At 36.7% G+C, this 20,560-nt stretch overlaps 1 protein-coding gene across 3 annotated transcripts; it reads right to left on the minus strand.

Annotated features, from left to right (window-relative positions):
* Window positions 1-177: 177 nt before the first annotated feature.
* Window positions 178-15,397, minus strand: LOC116028972 (receptor-like protein 9DC3). 3 transcript variants are annotated; one of them, XM_031270831.1, is made up of 10 exons: window positions 12,200-15,397; window positions 4,617-5,293; window positions 4,367-4,449; window positions 3,797-3,940; window positions 3,593-3,689; window positions 2,848-2,925; window positions 2,616-2,761; window positions 1,943-2,065; window positions 1,628-1,689; window positions 178-1,116 (listed from the first exon to the last, which is right to left on the minus strand). In XM_031270831.1, exon 1 carries the CDS (start codon window positions 15,376-15,378, stop codon window positions 12,253-12,255), a length of 3,126 nt encoding a protein of 1,041 aa, XP_031126691.1. In that variant the 5' UTR covers window positions 15,379-15,397; the 3' UTR covers window positions 178-1,116; window positions 1,628-1,689; window positions 1,943-2,065; window positions 2,616-2,761; window positions 2,848-2,925; window positions 3,593-3,689; window positions 3,797-3,940; window positions 4,367-4,449; window positions 4,617-5,293; window positions 12,200-12,252. The 3 variants fall into 3 exon arrangements, with proteins under 3 accessions (XP_031126691.1, XP_031126690.1, XP_031126693.1); XM_031270830.1 differs by having other exon boundaries at window positions 2,335-2,761; XM_031270833.1 differs by lacking the exons at window positions 3,593-3,689; window positions 3,797-3,940 and having other exon boundaries at window positions 2,335-2,761.
* Window positions 15,398-20,560: the final 5,163 nt, after the last annotated feature.

Here is a 20,560-nt window from a genome sequence, read left to right on the forward strand (position 1 = left end):
CTTAATTGGTTTCTATTGCTTACTCCATACCGCTTAATTGGAAAATGTACAACATAACTTCTCTATCTATGACTTTATTTTTATTTCTATTGTTTACACCACAGGTTGGGGCATGGAAAATGTATAATGTAACTTCAATGTGCAGCAAAACTTCTATCTCGGGTGAGACATGGGAAATGTATAAAGTCACTTCACTATTTAGCAAAGCTTCTATCATAATTATATATGGAAATTGTACAACATAATTTCATTAATAGTTATTCCATCTTGGGAAAAATTTTCTGGAGTGTGTTTTCATACAAGGATAGCCTCCAGAGCCTTTGGAGTCCGCTTGCTACAGATGGGGGAGGACCAAGTAGTGAATTTCTACCTAATACTAAAACTTCAAGCTAAGTTTACAATTGAAGATGGGAAACTGCTGTAGAAATTGTTTGGATAGAGTATAAAAAGGTGAGCTCAAAAAAGATATCTAAAATCCCTCCTTTAAAATGGTTTTATGAAAGATCTAAATATTAGGTATTTGTGATTGAGAATTCAGCACATGTGCATGGCCTGCGCGTATATTGCACCCAGAGGGCACGTGTAGTGTATTTGATTTCCGGATACATTATATTTGTGTGGCTGCCACTTTTGACTAATCCTTCCTTTTCTCTCAGTATTCGGCGTTTGTCCATCCATACATGGATGCGTCTCTTTTTCATTGGCCTATGCACCTTGGTTTTCAGAAGTAAAACTGTGTTTGAAGTATTTACATACATCTGCTTAGGATTCCCAGGTCGTGCACTGGGCGTGCTCATTGGGTTATTGAAGACATTCTGGCCAGTTGCCATTGAAGGACTCCCACTCCGTCTTGCACGGGGGTGCTCATTGAGTTATGGAAGCTATTCTGACCAGACCAGCTTCCATTGAAGTGAAGTGAAAGATTCCCATTTATTTGGGTTGAAAGGAATTCTGCATAGACAGCGGCACAAGCAATTTGGATCCCTGCCATAAACGGCTGCATTTAATAGAGAGTGGGAATCAGTGGGGGATATGTTGCATGCCTTGGTAAGTGAAGAAAATGCAACTGAACGTGCAATTTTTGCTGCTTCAACTTCATTTTCTGCTCCAGCTACCCTGTATCAAATTACATTGTATCAGATTAGGTAAGTCGCTCTTTGTATGCTAAAAGTCCAGGAATGAATACGCCAAAAGTTATAGTTAGTAGCAAAGACACCACTTTATTTTTCAAAAGGCAGGATACTAGACTTTGCCCCTACACTTTACAATAATGAAATAAAATAAAAGGACCACAAACAAAAATTATCTTTAAACCCTCAAAAGCCATATGAAACTACCCGAACCCTATTCAAGCATTTAAACAAAAGCATCTTTCTAACAAAATACCCAGATAACTTAGAATGAAAAATAAATTAGTAAAATTTGCCAAAGGCCTTGTGGTCAAGCGGCATGAAGTGATTCTCCCAAGTGGGAGGTCATGGGTTTGAGCCTCAATGTTGACTTTGTTGGGCTTCAGTAGGTTGAGAAAGTATATGGACAGATACTACATGTAACAGGGTCAGACAAAGCAATGAATAGACACATTTAGTACAACTAGTATCCTTAACATTTTAATAAATGTACATACCTCAATCAAGCATGTCGCTCCTTCTTCATCCCAAGCTATAGATTTTGCTACCCCTGCATTACCTAGAGAATAACTATAGAGAATAACTATATTTGTAATGCACCGCAATCCAAAGGAACAACCGAACTTTTAGATAAATACCACTGATGTAGTAGTTGATGTATGAGTTGATGTAACGCAAGGCACATGAAAAATGTAACAGAAACCCTACGTGTTGGTTCATTACAAAATAATAAAATAAAAATTGAAAGTACAGGGAGGGAGTTGGACAACAAATAAGAATAAATTAAGTGGTATATTACTATATTCACATACATCATTGAGACACCTCTGTAGGTGGTTTGCCTCCTAGCTATTCAAAGAAGAGATCTTATCGGTCCCTGAGAGCCCACTAGCCAAACCGATAACAACATCATTCGTACTGGTATCTCCATCTACCTGCGAAACATGTGTATTTAGAGAGGTTTAGAATGTTTTATGTCGTTAATAAATGAAAGTAATCTCAAAAAGACTTAGGTAAAACAAGATAAAATTGGATCAAAATATATTCGCTCGAAAATTGATGTTGACGTGAAGAGAATTAAAAATTAAGCTTGCAGTTTAAATAAGACTATTAGCTGGGCTATAAATGAGCACTAAATATAATCTTGGTTGTATTATTCCTTTGCCAAGTTAAAATAGATAAGGCAAAGTTTGTTGTTACTTACAGTAATTTGGTTAAAACTTAGGGTTACCAGAAACTCGCAAATTTTACTATGGATCTACAACGTCGTTTTGAATAATGAAAACAGACGGATGAAACAGTCTTCGTTCCGCGCAATTACACTTCTCTTTCAACACAACTGCAGTTCCAGACGGATAAAAAGACCTTCGTTCCGCGCAACTGCAGTTCCCTTTCAACACAACTAGCTGCAGTATAGTTCAACACGACTATACACAACTATAGTATCATTTGAGATGAACTGTAATATCAGTTACGGAGATTTACGGGAGTCATTTCTTCCACTCAGTGAAACAACGTCGTTTTGTGACCATGGTCCACAATGATGATTCACAGCTAGTATAACAACTGCCAGAAACATGTACCATTCGTCTCCAAACATCACTTGTAATTGAGGTATGAGTAATTACAACCTGAAATATTTGCATGCGTAGCAATGAGTAAAAGAATACTATTTTCAGGGAAGAATGAAGTATATATGAGCCAAAACGACGCATACCAAGCATTGTCGCCATCTTAGGATGGATCATTCCAGAACCCTTGCCATGCCACCAACTTCTATACGTTTTCCTCCAACCTGATTAGAATATGAGCAACAAACAGCTCAGTAATTACTGTACCAACCACAAAATAAATAAGATTAATTACTTCATTCCGACTCAATAGCCCCACTCTTGCTAAAAGGATCAGTGGTAGTTATTGCTACAGCCAGTGACGTATCCAGGATTTCTTTTGAGTGGGGCGAAGAAGCAAACACAAATGTTAAATTGAAATTACAACCAAACATATTGAAGAGAAAAAGTAAAAAAAGGTTTAGCCAAAAAGGTTTTAGTTGGGAAGGGTAAATGATGTCATTTTTTTAAAATAATAAGGTTATGAAAAAAATTAGGAAGCTACTAGCTTATTTTGAAACGCTACCTTATATAGCGTTAAAATAAGCTATAAGCTCTGCCAAACAGAGCCTATAAAACATAATTAATTTGATAAAATAATTCAAATACAAAACACATTATAAATTATACATCTTATTATTAATATATATATATATATATATATATAGCTATTTCTTTAATTATTAATATATATATAGCTATTTCTTTAAAAAAAAAATAGCTATATATGTAACGCCATTTGCTATACAAAACAATACGCCTACCAACTCTGCAAGCTTATCAACTATTAACCTTTCTCTCCTTTTATATATGTATATATAAAACATGTACCATATATACATATATACATACAAAGACTATATATGGGGTAGGGGTGGGGTGAGTGGGGGCAGCTGCCCCCACTGCCCCCAGGGTGGTTCCGTCTCTGGCTACAGCTGCAGAATTTGCCCTGCAATTAAGAAGACGAGAGAGCACCACATTCAGGACATTGAGAGAAGGCCATGAGAAACATTTAGTACGACTAGTATCCTTAACTTAGGTGGTAGATTCACATACAGCATCAAGACACCTTTGTAGCTGGTTTTTCTGCCTTTGAACTATTCAAAGAAGAGATCTTAATATCTTATCGGTCCCCGAAAGCCCATCCACTAGTCAAAGCGATAACAACATCATATCATTCATATTGATATCTCCATCTATCTACATGTGAAGCATGTGTTATCTTTATCGCTAGAAAATTGTAGACATGAAAAGAATTAAAAATTAACCTTAGTTTGCAGTTTAAATAAGCCTATTAACCATAGATGAGCACCAGATATAATCTTAGCGGTATTATTCCTTTGTCAAGTTAAAATAAATAAAGAAACACTGTTACTTATAGTAATTTGGTTAAAACTTGGATTAACAGAAACCTGTATGTACCCATGAGTTTGGATTTGGCCCAAAACATAATATTATCACAAGCTGAGTTACCAATAGGTATGTGAACTTAAACTGTACCATGAGTTTCCCTAGACGTAGGGGGGCCAAGACTATTAAAAATGTAACAGAAACGCTACGTGTTGGTTCATTACAAAATAATAAAATAAAACAAAAAATAAATATATAGAAAATAAGATGAATTACTTCATTCCGACTCAATAGCCACACGTAATCTTACTAACAACATCATATCAGTGGTAGTTATTGCTATAGCTGCAGAATTTGGCCTGCAATTAAGAGGACGAGAGAGCACCACATTTAGGACATCAAGGGAAAGCCAAACTCTAATATGGATTAAATATTGCATTCAATATTTGCTAATTTTTATGTTATCCTAGCTAGATGTTTGATTATAATGACAATTCAATATTGGAAAAAAGATGGAGCTGCTCACCTTCTGCCATGGCCCTTCAGGAAGGAGAATGTAATTGGACGCCTCTTTTGCAACTGCCATTGCCCTTCTCAATTCACCCCGAAACCCATATCTTGCACTCTTCAATAGTTATACCATGGACCCGGGTTCACTTTGCCGTCACAATTTATCTACTGAATGTATATTCGGTATGTAAATTGTGAATATTCAATATATAAATTGTGTATTTTGGACTTGAGTCCACCTTACAAGGTGGACACCCGAGTCCAAACAATAATTTGTCTCTGCCGTTTATAACAACAACTTTCATTTACACCTCCAGCATTCACCAAAAGAAAAACAAAAATCTTTTTTTTTTTTTTTTTGCTTGAAGATATGGAGTAAGAAAGAAGAAATAAAACAAAATCTTACCCTTTAATTTGCTTCACAAAAAGTCTAGACTAGAACGTATTAAACAGTGTAATCAAGAAAAGAAAGCGAGAAACTTTTCTGGGGCTGGCGAAGTTTGAAGAAAAAACTATTATTTATTTATTTATTTATAATGCTTATTAAATTGGAAGATGAGAAACTTTATGTAGAGTCTGAAGATAAGCACATATAAAAAAACATCCTTAAACCAAGCATAAAGCTTTATTAAAAACCAATTTCCGTGGCTGCATTAGCTTGGCATGACCAGCATTTATTAAAACTGCACGAACCTGAAAATAAATAGTAGCATTCAAACATTTGTTAGAACATTGCTAATGACAGTACTGTATATAATCAAACCTAGTTTAAAATATGATTTGTGATATGCCATTTTTTGTTTGACTGAAGAGAGAAACCCACAATGCACGGAGTAAACTATGCTCATATGTAATAGATAGCAAATTATACCTAAAAGGTAAATCGTAATAAAAAGATCGATCTTATACGATCAGCTCGACAGAGGGGATGAATAATAATAGAATTTATGATCTTTTGGTATGAGATGATATGTCAAAATTTTAGTTATTCAAAGTACGCTATAAATTAATCTTATTACGAGCTTAGAATGTGAAATTTTAAACATATTTTGAAATAAATAGTATTAGGGTATTGATGGTCTTGGATGAATAAAGTTTATTTGGTGGAGGGTGAATAGATTTTTAATATTTTTAAACTTTTGTTTTGTAGCGGATTTAGTAAGTTAATTTTTTAATAAGATATTTTATATACTATATTGAAATCTTAACTTTTTTTTTTTTTTTGAAAATATATTGAAATCTTAACTAATTAGTGTTGAAAATATCAAAGTTTTTAATTACATAGCAAAAATCTTAAACTTGTTCTTTTTATATGGAATTATGTTGCACAACTTCCGTCTTTGAGCTAATTATTTATTAAGAATAGAAAGCACAAAAATTAAAGCCTCTTTGCAAATTATATATATCATTGAATATGATCAATCTTGTAGGATGAACGGAGCATTGATACAATGTAAATTTTTAATATACTAAAGATACACTCAACCGCTCCCCTCCCCACTCCCACCCCCACCCCACCCCACCCCACCCCCTTATATTCTATACCTAGAAAGTAACATTCTATATATAGATTATTGATTTATGTTAACTTAAATGATTTTTTTCCTGATTATTAAAATGTATACAATAATTGACTTCTCATCATCCACTTCTACAATCACCATAGGAACACTTATTCCACGATAAATTAAAGAGATAATCAAAAGTTCACTTTCACTTCTAGTGAGTGACCTGCCTATCCCATCATACGCTAAACCAAGCATATGCACACTTCTAGATCATGTATATCTTCATATAATTTATGTTGCGTTATTAATGATGGATAATACACTAGGCCTGAGCCACATGGATTGGCCTAGGATAACAACTAGATCAAGAAAGCCCAAGAAGGAAACCCAACACGGAGCTACCGAAGAGTTCGATAAGGATTAGACTTAACACTTATAATATTAGCAAGATTAGGGCTTATTAGTTATAATGTAACCTGGACTCCCAATTGGAGGCGGTCCAGGATTCTTATTCCTTGTAGGGCTCTAGGCCCAAAATATGTATAAATAAACCCTCCATACACGGTGAAAGGGACAGGCAATTCTGAGCAATATACAATACCTATATTCTCTCGCTATATTTTCCTACATATTTCCTATATTCTCGCTATTCTAACAGGTAGTGTTGGCCTGCCTTTGACTACCCAGAAGTCATAAAACCAACATTGGCGCCGTCTGTGGGGATCAATACGGAAAAGCTTCGTACTTTCCCCTGAACTCGAGAAACATGGTGACTACACAACAGGGAAGGGAAACAGGCCTGCCAGCGGGAGATTTGCAGGAAAACCCCACCATGCACGAGCTACTTAACCAAGAAGACCCTCACAAAGGGGAGAGAATCGGCCCGGGCGAGCGTTCCCCGAACAACGACGTCCCTCGGACCCAGCCGATCGAATTTCCCCCCAATATAATGGAGGTCGCGGCGTAACTCTGTGAATTCCTAAAATCAAGTCGAACGATCGGAGATAAACCCCCAGCAGTTGAGCCATGCAAGAAGGAAGCCCCCATCGGCCACGAAGGCGTAGGTGAAAACTATGATCAGACTACAGACCAAGGGCGGAATCATCAGGATCTCGAAATAGCTAACCTCGCCAAGGAACTAAGAGACCCCCGGAAAAGGATGGAGGGAGGAAGGGATCAGCCGACAGCCCAATCTCTTCTGTCGACCAATCCATTCACTTTAGAGATACAAGAAAATTGCGCTCCTAAGAATTTCTAATGCCCAACAATGACTACATATGATGGAACGGAAGACCCCAGCGATCATTTAATTGACTTCCAAGAAAAGATGATGATAATAGGGGGGGAAGACCCAATGAACTGTAGAGTATTCTTTTCAACACTGAAAGGGGCGGCACAACGATTGTTCTTGTCATTACCTCCGCGGACTATCGATCGCTTTGGAACTCTGGGAAAGCAATTTCTGACATACTTCGCTGGGAGCATGAGGGCCAAAAGGCACTTCACGGCCCTAACCGCTGTGCAGCAAGAAGAGACTAAGACCCTAAAAGAATTCTTAGGAAGATGGAATAAAGAGATACAAACGGTGGAAGGTCTAGATGATCGGACGGCTATAATGTTGTTTATGGAGGCCCTAAAGGCGGGTGATCTGTTTGCTAGCCTCCGAACAGATACCCCAGAGACGTACACCCAAGCCATACAAAGGGTGAACAGGTACGCCGAAACAGAAGAGGCCCTGCGATAAAAACAGAGGCGGCGGGAAAAACGCCCAATGGAGGAGACGAGAACGCGTCCTGTGGACCGATCACCAAAACAAAGGGACAGGGGCGATCACTACCACACGCCGGTAGCCCACCAGCACCGGGCCATTCCCACCTTGGGAGCAAGGATAGTACATGAGGTACGCCCCCCTCGGTTGACAGAAGATCCATAACAACAAAACCCCGCGCCGATAGTCAACCGACTGCCGGCAAGACAAGAAAGGTATTGTAGGTACCATGAATCTCCAACCCATAGCACGGAGGAGTGTACCACATTGCGGAAGGAACTCGAGGGATTGATAGAAAAGAGAATAGCCCTCAGACGAAACATAGGTCGACCGCCCCAAGGGGGCCGACCGCCTGTGGGGCCGAACCAATGGCGAAGACAAGTGGAGATGCTCATGCACGAGATAGAGCCCACGGGACACGAAGCCGAAGCTCGAAGTGAGGCCCCTAGGATCGCAAGGGAGACCCAAGAGGAGCAAGATGATCGTAGCGGGAAACGCAACAAACTCGTAATCCACATGATTTACGGGGGACCAGTCGGAGGGGACAGCTCTCGGGAGAGGAAACGCTGGGCTAGACAATTATACATAGGGGCAATACAGCATAGAGCACCACCCAAAAGGGGCCAAAGAGACCCCATTATCTTCTCAGATGACGATTTACCTGATGGTCCAACCCCGCATCGGGACGCTATCCTGATCGCAATGGACGTCAATGGAGCTACAGTTCGAAGGGTATTCGTGGACACGGGCAGCAGTGTTAATGTCAGGTATCTCGAAACATTCACCAAGTTGGGACTGACCAAGGAGAACCTACACCAGGTGAGAACACCTCTAGCAGGATTCACAGGAAACAGCATAGAGCCAGAGGGTTGCATCACCCTGCCTATAGAGATCGGAGAATACCCCAGGGTACGGGTCATCAATATGGAATTCGTGGTTGTAGACCTGAAATCTGCACACAACATAATCTTGGGAAGGCCTGGTTTGGAGGACCTGGGAGCCGTGGTATCGCTTGAGCACCTATGTTTGAAATTTCGAACACCCGAAGGGGTAGGGACTGCTAGATGTGATCGTCAGGCGGCGCGGTCCTGTTACCTCCTCACGTGCCGCCAAATAGGGAGTCAGGATCTACAGGTGTAGACCATTACAGAAAGGGCTGCCAAGGAAGAAGCTAGGGACAGTCCAGAACCCACGGCAGAACTAGAGGAAATGCCCTAAGCAGAGGAATATGGCGTATTCTACAATTTTAGTTAGACTCATAATATGTATTTAAAAATTTCGTCCGCTTCACAACGAAAGTTTATTAACTCTAAATAGCTGCATAACAAAAGTATGGTTACTGGTACAGACTAACTGACTTATCCACCACCGAGTGGAAGACCCATACCCATTAGCCAGTGGCAGACTCGTATTCCCACCACTGTGTGGAAGAAACGCATACTCACTAGGCAATGGAAGAAAAAAAAAAAGCTAGTGGCAGACTCGTATTCCCACCACCATGTGAAAGAAGCTCATACTCACTAGGCAATGGAAAAAAAAAAAAGCCAGTGGCAGACTCGTATTTTCACCACCATGTGGAAGAAACGCATACTCACTAGGCAATGGAAGACTCCCACTAGAGACATAAGGGAGCCCCACTCGGAGGCAATATTTAGTTTAAGTCACCCTTGCAACGAGGTACTCCTCGTAATGAGGCCGGCTGACCAGGCTTTCCAAGCCCTTTTCGTATCTTATGAATATTCTTGACGCTTGATATTTAGTCGGATAATTATCTTTTTAAATATTTTTCTACGTGCATATATACTTATTATTGTATTTGTATGAAGTTAGTGCTTATCATCTAGGATTTGTCAAGATAGATGGTGGTGAGGGCAGTCAGTGGCCTGGCAATTGGTCGGGACCTTCGGCTGACTGGTTCAAAGGACCTTCGGTCGACTGCCCCAAAGGTTGGCTCAGTGAAAGATGAGTACAAGAGGATAACCCCTTGGTATACTTTCCAGAAACTTCGTATCCACAAAATCTCAAGAAAGTGGAAGACTGGATGACGGGCAACATATTCCTATTGCTCGGTGCAGGGTAAAAAAAAAATTAAAAAAAAAATTAAAAAAAAAAATATATATATATATATAGAGTCCCCATCAGATGCGGCCAGTCTCCCCCGTGCGGCTATGTGGCCGTATTTGCACCGTTAGATCCCATGATCTAAGGCTTCATATTAATCTAAACAATACAGGCTCCTATCTTTAGCTACGCGAACGAGAAGGATAATGTTGACAATTCACTACAATTTCAAAACCAGATCAGATCAGACGACGACGGAGACTTGAAGTCGACGAGCACTGAGCAACAAACACCAGACAAGCGTAGAAGGGACTCCATCACCAGCAACGAGCGCTCCGTTCTGAACAAAACGCATAGGTCGACTCCAACAGAGAAACGAGAATGGAGTAATTCGCAATACTCTGTGCATTATCAACATTAATCTGGTTCATATGTGAGATAATATTGCTGTAATTCGCAATAGTATGTGTATTTGGTGTGTGGTGGTTAAGTGGTGTGTTTTAATCTGAGAACTGGTGCATTTTATAACGTATAATGGTGTGTTTTAATTTTGTTGGTGCATTTGAATTGAGTGGTGTATTTCGGTATGGTGGGGAATGGTGTGTTTTAATTTGTCAAGTGGTGCATTTTATAACGTAGAATGGTGTGTTTTAATTTTGTTGGTGCATTTGAATTGAGTGGTGTGTTTCGGTATGGTGGGGAATGGTGTGTTTTAATTTGTCCAGTGGTGCATTTTATAACGTTAATGGTGTGTTTTAATTTTGTTGGTGCATTTGAATTGAGTGGTGTATTTCGGTATGATGGGGAATGATGTGTTTTAATTTGTCCAATGGTGCATTTTATAACGTAGAATGATGTGTTTTAATACACATGGTGGTGAATTTTACGAGAATAGTTGCATTTGGTGTGTGGTGGTTAAGTGGTGTGTTTTAATCTAAGAACTGGTGTATTTTAGTATGTTGAATGGTGTGTTTTAATAATACGTTTGTTGGTGTATTCTGAACTCTAAAATTACCTTCCCACTTACAATTACCATAAAGCACCCCCACTTAAGTTACGCGAATTAAACTTCCTAAATCCTAATATATAACCTCCACCGTCAGATCACCTCCATCCAGCGACAAATCTTGGGCCACACGACCGCACGTAATGCACAGGCCGCATTTGATTAATTTTCTATATATATATATATATATATATAAATGAGCAAAGTTAAAAAAAAAAAAAAGTAATGTGTCAGCCGTGAGGCTGACTGCCTCATGCGTGAGGCAATCAGCCTAGGCTGACCGCCTCACGCATGAGGCAGTCAGCCCAAGACTTACCGCCTCACGCATGAGGCAGTCAGCCCAAGGCTGACTGCCTCATGCATGAGGCAGTCGGAGCACCGGCTGCCACACAAAATAGCCGGCACGCTGCGGTATCCCCGAACGAAAAAAAAAGGAGAAAGATGAGAAAATAACACATGAAAACTTACCGAAAGAGAAAGAAAGAAGTTGGAGAGAGAGAAGAGAAGTGAAAAATGAAAATGGAAGGGGGTATTTATAGATTGATCAAAGCAAAAAAGCACAATTATACTTTCCCGAGACTTTGTATTCACAAAATCGCAAGAAAGTGGAGGACTGGATGATAGATAATACACTAGACCTGAGCCACATGGATCGACCCAAGAGAACAACTGGATCAAGAAAGCCCAAGAAGGAGACCCAACACGAAGCTACCGAAGAGTTCGATAAGGATTAGACTTAACACTTATAATATTAGCAAGATTAGGGCTTATTAGTTATAATGTAACCTAGACTCCCAATTGGAGGCGGTCCAGGATTCTTATTCCTTGTAGGGCTCTAGGCCCAAAATATGTATATATAAACCCTCCATACACGGAGAAAGGGACATGCAATTCTGAGAAATACAATACATATATTCTCTCGCTATATTTTCCTACATATTTCCTATATTTTCGCTATTCTAACAGGTAGTGTTGGCCTGCCTTTGACTACCAGAAGTCATAAAACCAACAATTAATAAACGAAACATATTGTCATATTACGTTATGTTATATGAATATATGAAGAAATATTTCATTAAATATAGTTTCCATTATTTACATTTCATTAACAATGCCACACTCAAGTTTGAAATTCTATTAAGTGATAAATCAAGTGCAATGATAACGATAATAACGCATACAACAATACCAAAGTAACACAGAAAACAAAAATAGGTAAAAAGGAACCCAAGCTAGCTAGCAAGAAAAATGCATACCTCACATTATTCATGATGATCTTATAAAAAGCAACAAATTCATCCCTTTAACATTAGCATCTTCGAACATTCCTTCTTTGTCTTGGGACGGTTTTGCATATCTTATTCCCGTAGAAAGTCACAAACAACCATTTTGGCTTCCCCGTTCGAGACATGAGATTTTCCATGAATATTCCAAATACCATTCCACAACCAAAACCAATCACTACTGCTCTCCAAGTAAATCCACTCATGAATTTATCTTCCAACTCAACATGTTGTTGTTGGTGTTCATGTGACCTATTGTTGTCATTGCATTCTCTTGACAACGGAAATCCACATAAGTTGAGGTTTCCCCCATATGAGTCATTTCCAAAGGTGTTTAATTGGTAGCCCGTAGGAATGCGTCCAACCAAATAATTTTGTGACAAGTTTAACACCTCAAGAAATTTTAAATTTGTTATTTGCTCAGGGATCTTCCCTACCAACTGATTCCAAGAGATGTCCAAAGATTCAAGCAATGTCAAATTCCCTATTTGGTGTGGAATACTTCCATTGAGGCAGTTATGCGATAAGTTGAGAAGTATTAGCGCATTCAAGTTTCCAATGAGTATTGGAATCTCTCCTTCAAGTTTGTTGCTTGACAAATCAATTGTAGCTAAGATGGTCAAAACCTTTTCTAGTTGAATGTCATGACCTTTCATCATTAAAGTGATTGAAATGTCATATGACCAGCTAGATGTTTGTATTTCCAAATAACTTGCTTTTTGTTGACTTTCATGTATGGCATTGACCATACTTTTAAAGCCATTGCAAAAATATTTTGGAAGGGGTCCTGTAAAACTATTGGAAGAGAGATCAAAGATTTGCAATTTGGGAAACCAAATTGTAGAAGAATTGAATGAGGTTATTGGTCCGTACAGTCTATTAGATCTCAATACTAAAACTTGTAACTCTGGAAGATTTCCAAGCCACTTTGGAAATGTATCTTGTAACTTGTTGTTCCCCAAATCAAGAGCCTCTAGTTGAGTGCAATTGGCCAAAGATGTTGGAATAGGTCCTCGGAGTTGATTCCCATTCAAAGCTATGGTTGTTAAGCTGTTGCCCTTTGCAAACATGGTGGGAAAAATCAAATTGAATTTATTTATTCCCAAATCCAACACAGAAAGTTGGTGATGTTCACCCAGACATTGTGGGATTGTGCCATTGAGCTTGTTATTCTTTAAGATCAAAAACTGAAGCGCACTCAAGTTGCAGATGACTATATCTAAAGGTCCTTGGAGATGGTTGGATGCAAAGTTGAGGACAATTGCATTACCAAGGTTTGAAATTGAATGAGGGATCAAACCATCCAGTTGATTGTTAGATAAATCAACAATTTCTAATGATGATGATGATTTGCTTGAAATGTCAGGAAGTTTTCCTGTAAATCTATTTCTGCTGAGATCCAAATAGCGTAAAGAGGGAATGCTAAAAATGTAGGGAGGTATAGTGCCACTGAAATTGTTGGATGCAAACTTGAGGTCGATTGCACAACGAAGGTTTGAAAATGAATGAGGGATCAAACCATCTAGTTGATTCTTAGATAAATCAACTGTTTGTAATAATAAGTAGCTTGGAATCACAGGAAGACCTCCGGTAAACTGATTTTGGCTAAGGTCCAAAGTGAATAAAGAATAAATGCAAAAAATCCAGGGAGGTATAGTGCCACTGAAATTGTTGGATGCAAATCTGAGGGCTCGTACATAAAAAAGGTTTGAAATTGAATGAGGGATCAAACCATCTAGTTGATTTGTAGACAAATCAATTGTTCGTAAAAAATTGCTTGAAATTTCAGGAAGACTTCCGGTAAACTGATTCTGGCTAAGGTCCAAAGTGAATAAATAAGGAATGCAAAAAACCCAGGGAGGTATAGTGCCATTTAGTGTGTTTTCAGACAAGTCTAACACTCGGAGATTTTGGAGTCCGCTCGCAACAGGCGGAAGATGACCAATTTGTGAACATCCAGATAAATCTAAAATTTCAAGTTGGGTAAGGTTTACAATTGAAGATGGGAAATAACCATAGAAATTGTTTTCAATGAGATCTAATTTTGTGAGCTCTTGAAGGTTAGAAAAGATATCTGGAATTTCTCCCTCAAAAAGGTTGTATGAAAGGTCTAAATGAGTTAGTTGGTCCAAACTTGAGATTGTTGGTGGGACACTACCACTGAATTTATTTTCCCCAAAATCCATTACTTTTAAATGTGTTAGGTTGCCAATTGATTGTGGAATAAAACCAGAAAAACTATTACCACCAAGTATAAAATACTTCAAGGACCTGAGATTGCTAACTAAATTTGGTAGCTCTCCGGAAATATTCGTGTTCAAAAGATCTAACACTTGTAATGTTTGATTGCAATTCCAACTGAGTTTTGGTAATGAACCAACTAGCTCCTGGTTATAGGATAGAATAAGTGATTCTAATTTTGGCAGTTGGAAAATGTTATCAGGAATGGAGCCAACTACAATGTTGTGTGAAAGATCTAAATATCGTAATGGAGCAGATATATTCCTTGGTATGGTACATGAGAGACTAATAATCTCAGCCATAGAGAGTACCTCAAGCTTGGTGAGATTATGAAGAAACAATAAATTCGAACTATTGTCTTCAATATGACTATAAGAAAGATCGAGAGATACTAACTTGGACAAGTGTGAGATTTCAGATGGGATGGTTCCGGAAAAGAAAGTGGTTGAAAGGTTGAGGTGAGTCAAGCCAGTGAAACTACGGATCACATGTGGAAGTGAGGTGGAAGAGATATCATTGAAGGCAAGATTGAGTCTTTGAAGGTGATGAAGTTGGAAAAGGGTGCTGTTAGCATTGATTGATCCTTGAAGATTGCTGCAGCTAAGGTCCAAGGCAATTACATGGCCAGTGGAGGCATCACAGGTAACACCTTCCCATTTGCAACAATCTGACCCCTCATCCCAAGATAGCTCCTTTATTTCTTGGCTACCAACAATGATTCCCTCTAATCTGTAATAGAAGAAACAATTATCTGATTCAGTTTCAGTAAGGTCAAAATGGTTTTTGAAATGCAGTAGCAGAGAGGCATCAGAAGGAGAGCAGAGGTGATGCTTCGAAGAAGAAGAAGAGGAGGAGACATATAGAGTAAACAAGAATATGATGAAGAAGTAGAGCAAATGGCTTTCTTTCATCTTTTAATTTGATTTTGTTTGGTTTGCAAGAATTGAATTGTTATGTGTATTTATTTATAGTGGAATGTTATAAGTGTCCAGTGGGAAGAAGCTAAGCAGAAGCAAATCTATTAGTATAATTTGAGTCAGTCAACCAGTCCTTATCAGACATTAGTTTTTAATATTCAGACTTCAAAAATATTGATATAATAACTAGTTTTACACGCGCATTGCGAATGGTTAATGCCCAATGTTTATATTTAAATAAATATTTGAAAGTATATCAATACAAGATTATATAGGAGAAGTTTATACATATGTAGTTGAATGTCGAATTTGTTTATTTAAATATGTAACTCAAAGTACGTATATGAATCCAAGATAATATAGGAAACTCATTATAATTGTCACTAAAATAAATGTTTGCAACTTTGTAAAATCGATAGTCTAAGTATTTGGTTTAAAAATGATAGTCTAAATAAATACTACTTTTGGTTTGAATTTTTCTAAGTATTCTTAATTCTCTTTTGAGTAATATTGTCATTGTTTTCATCTTTACTATTTGTTCTCCTCCTTTTTAATTTGTTGGTAGCGTGTTATTTGCAATTGGGTTATTGTTGGTAGCATAGATGACAACGTCATGCAATGTGATTATGATATAGTATAGGAGCTATGGACTTTCCTTTAGGTGTTCTGCTCGGGGTTCATTTGGTCCAACCACATTATTGTTGAATGAGTTATTGTGGATAAAGAAATCCCTAGTTTAAGGAAAAAGATTAAATAAATTAGTAAAAATTTGAAATTTTAAATATGATGTATTCCAAAGATATTAAAAGGTAGTTTCTTGCTTCAATTTGCTTGGTAATGGATTATTTGAGTACTTTCATTGTCAACAAATCCCAAGTAGTTAATATGATTGATTTCAAACTATTCTTTTTTATTTTTTTTATGGTATTAATAAAATACTTGGTAAATAAATATATAACATTATTTTGTATTATAACTTTCATATTTAATTACAAGATAGTGTAAAAAGAACATAATGAATGAATATCAATTGATGAATTTGAATGTACATAATCTTTGCATTAGAGAAAATAAAGACAATATAACTAATGAAATTATTTTTCTTATTTAATTTATTGATAATGAATATATTTTTTTAAAATAAAGGCATTGTAGACACATAATTCTAAATTAAAGAAATGCACATGTATCATTTTTTGTTGCAACTACTAATTTATTTAATTCAATAAGAGTAAAATAGAGTGATCTCGTCTCAGTTTGTTGGGTTATTTGAGTACTCTCTTTGTCAACCAATCCCCAAGTAGTTAATATAATTAGCTTCAAATTATTTTTTAAAATTTTTTTTCATGGTATTAATAAAATACTTGGTAAATAAATATATAACATTATTTTGTATTATAACTTTGATATTTAATTACAGGATATTGTAAAAATAACATAATGGACAATATAATGAATATCAATTGATAAATTTGAATGTAAAAAATTTTTGCATGGGAGAAAATAAAGACAATATAACTAATGAAATTATTTCTCTTATTTAATTTAATTTTTTGATAATGAATAATTTTTTTTTTCAAATATAAAGGTATTGTACACACATAATTCTAAATTAAAGAAATACATATGTATCATTTTTTGTTGTAGCTATTAATTTATTTAATTTAATAAGAGTAAAATAGAGTGAGGAACTTAATTATGTCAAATTTGATTGGGATGAGGTTCGAACCTAAGACCTTTCTTATAGAAACTAATGGGTAAGTTAAAAGTTAACGGAATATTAACGGAAAAGAGAATATTTAACAGAAAACTTAACGGATACTCATATAATTAAGGATAAATTAGGAAATTCTAAGGAAAAATATAAATCTAAATAATCTGAACCATCCATTTGATTAAATAATTTGACCGCCATTTTTTTACCCATTTTAGGCCTAACTCTCTTTGGCTCTTATTAGTATAGTAGATATTAGATAAACTGTTAACTTGACAAATAGAATTCGATCCAACTTTAAAAGGAGGAAATTTCATTTTTAAGGTGACTAGCTGTTACGTACTATTTTCATTTTTTTTAAAAAAAAAAAATTAAATTAATTTTGTGTAATGTATGTTGGAAAAAATGGCAATAAATGGCATTTTAAGTGGCCATTTTGTGGTATAAATATATGTAGGGTCCACATCCAATTTGGGTCGGGTCAAAGTGGATTCGGGTTCTTCGTTCTTAGACGAAGAGATCGATATATTATACGCTCAAAATGGATAATGGGTGAATGAGAAATTGGTTCTCAAAGTAGACCCATTGAGATGGAAAATTGTGGGAAAAGCTTTAAGGAAAAACATTTGTCCCACATTGGTTTGGGAAGAGGATTTCACCCACTATATATACAAGAGGCTTTTCTAAGCTAATTGACTTGTATGGCATAGAGGCTCTCTTTTGCGCATAGGGGGGGGGGGTTGCAAATCAAATCCCAAAATGAGTTCGAAAGGCTTGAACTCGTGTGCGCCGGCACCTGCGAGCACGAATGTCGTCCGGAAATTGGCAATTCTTGTTAGTGGTGGTTAAATAGGGTAACATCTAGGAGCGCAACTCTCGAAGGCTATAATCTGGAACGACTTTTGTCCGACCAATCCAAGATGTTACAGAATTCTTGTTAGTGGTGGTTAAATAGGGTAACATCTAGGATTAAACTCTTGTTAGTGGTGGTTAAATAGGGAGTTAATGGGAGATTAAAGCCTAGTTAGTGGGAGAAGGTTACAAGGCCGAAAATGAATGCCATGTTGAATGCCATTAATCCCTTCCTCTACTATATATTTCCAGGTTGAGCAGGAGATTTATACACAAGACGAAAATCAGTTTTCCTCCTCGAAACTCTGCTCCTCCTTCGTTCTAGCCACCTGTGTTCATCCCACGTTCTCGTTCGCCGGATCCAAGTTTGTGTGCTCAAACGGCGGATCGTAGTACGTTTTATCCTGGGAAACCTAGACCGCAACGCTCCAGCACCTCGGGATGCGGTAAATAAGGTTTTAAGGACAGAGGCAACTCGACTCGTACTTACAACTACCCCAAAAGTCCGTTCTCCCCGTCCCTTGTATTCCAGGTTTATTGAACCTTTGTTGTAGGTTTAAATTCCTGAAATTTTGTAATATTTCTTGTAATATTTGTTTTAGTGGATTTTCTATTTTCGTCCATTTTCTTGGCAAGGCCGTTCCAAACATTTCATAGGTCCCGGGGCGAAATTAAAAAAAGGGCCCCTATATGAAATATACTAAGATTTAAATTTAATAATATTAAAAAATGATAATATCAAATAACATGAAATAATATTAAAAAATTTGCAACAATTTTTTAAATACAAAAATAATCAGTACAAAAAATTTCTGCATGCTTTACTCAAATAAAATTCATAATTATTCCAAACTCTTAAACATTAAAACAACAGTATAATTAGAATTTAGAATTGTATTAGGATTCCTAAACAACAATACAACCTAATCTGCAATCAAAAACTAAATTCCTAACTTATGCAATCAAAATAAAATTCCTAATTATTCCAAACTCTTAAACATTAAAACAACAGTATAATTAGAATTTAGAATTGTATTAGGATTTCTAAACAACAATACAACCTAATCTGCAATCAAAAACTAAATTCCTAATTTATGCAATCAAAATAAAATTCCTAATTATTCCAAACTCTTAAACATTAGAACAAGTCAACAATACATTATACATAATATACATAATATAATATAATTAATATTAATAATTTAATATACATAATATGCATTCTGGCATTTTTGGGCAATTTGCCAAATCGCCAATAAGCCAGTTTATAAAATTATTAAAATACTTAAATACCTTTGGCTTTGCAATTGCGAATATGTGATTTGCGATTTTCGAATTGTGAATTGAGAAGGACTGAACCGTCGAAGACACTGCCAATTGCGAAGGGCCGAAGACAATTGCGAAGGGCCGAAGACAATTGCGAAGGCTGAAGGCACTGTGAATTTTGCGAAGGCTCGGTGAGTCGGTGTGACTTGTGAGTTGTAAGCGATGGGTGTGTGGTTTATTAAAATCGTCGCTTTCAGAAGTCATACAGTCTTCTCGAATCTGACTTCCAAACAATTAACCGTATTGTTTTTTTTTTAATAAATATATATACTAAGAATAATTGTATAAACTAATATATATCTATGGGCCCCCTTATAGAGATGGGCCCTGGGCAGGTGCCCACCCTGCACTTGCTCCAGGGCCGGCCCTGTTTCTTGGGTATTTCGAGAATTGTTTCCGAACAATGTATGTACAGTGATCATTTATATTTACTGTATAAAATGTGATAATTAATTTATATGTAGTAGACTAGTACCTATAGTTTGTTTCTATTTTACTATTTGCATGTTTAGACGATTTTTCCTAATTTATATGTGACTTAATTTTAATTTCATGTGTTATCTATCAACAAAATAGAGTCTCAATTCTATGCTAATCTATAATGAAGTGAGTACGTAACATGAAGGTGGACTGTACTGTATTTTGATAGTTCTTTGCATATCTCAAGCCAATTACATACGTACGCCAATGCATGAGTTGGTTTCTATTGCTTACTCCGATCCATACGGCATATATAGAAAAGAGTTCTACTATATGGACTCCCATTTTATACTCCCTTACTTTTACTTCCTAACGGGACAAGATATGATAGACTATTTTCATTCTGTAGGTCCTAAAGAAAGTGTCAATATCAAATTTTTGTATTAGTGAATAAAAGTAGGAAGTATAACTTGGGAGTCCAAGTAATATTTTTCTATAGAAAATGCATATAACGCGCTGGTGCATTGTACTGTGTATGAAAATGAGTTGTGGTATATATAATCTTTGCATTTCTCAACCTCACAAAAATTACTCCGATAGATGCAAGACTATTGACTAGGTTTATATATATAAATATTATTGCTTACTCCATGGGTTGGGACTTAGAAAATGTACAACATAATTGTATTATTGCTTACTCCGCGGGCTAAGGCATGAAAATTGTATAACCTAACTTCATTGTTCAACGAAGTTTCTATCATAATTATTCTCTATCTATATCATGAGCTCTATTGCTTGCTCCACGGGTCAAGGCATGTATAATGTACAATGTAACTTCATTATTTAGCAAAGCTTCTATTTGTT

Source organism: Ipomoea triloba, chromosome 9, assembly GCF_003576645.1.
Source record: "Ipomoea triloba cultivar NCNSP0323 chromosome 9, ASM357664v1".
Lineage (NCBI taxonomy): Eukaryota > Viridiplantae > Streptophyta > Magnoliopsida > Solanales > Convolvulaceae > Ipomoea > Ipomoea triloba.

What these genes read in the sequence shown, in the direction of transcription:
- LOC116028972 (XM_031270833.1), bottom strand. Translation starts at nt 15,378, where the DNA reads ATGAAAGAAAGCCATTTGCTCTACTTCTTCATCATATTCTTGTTTACT.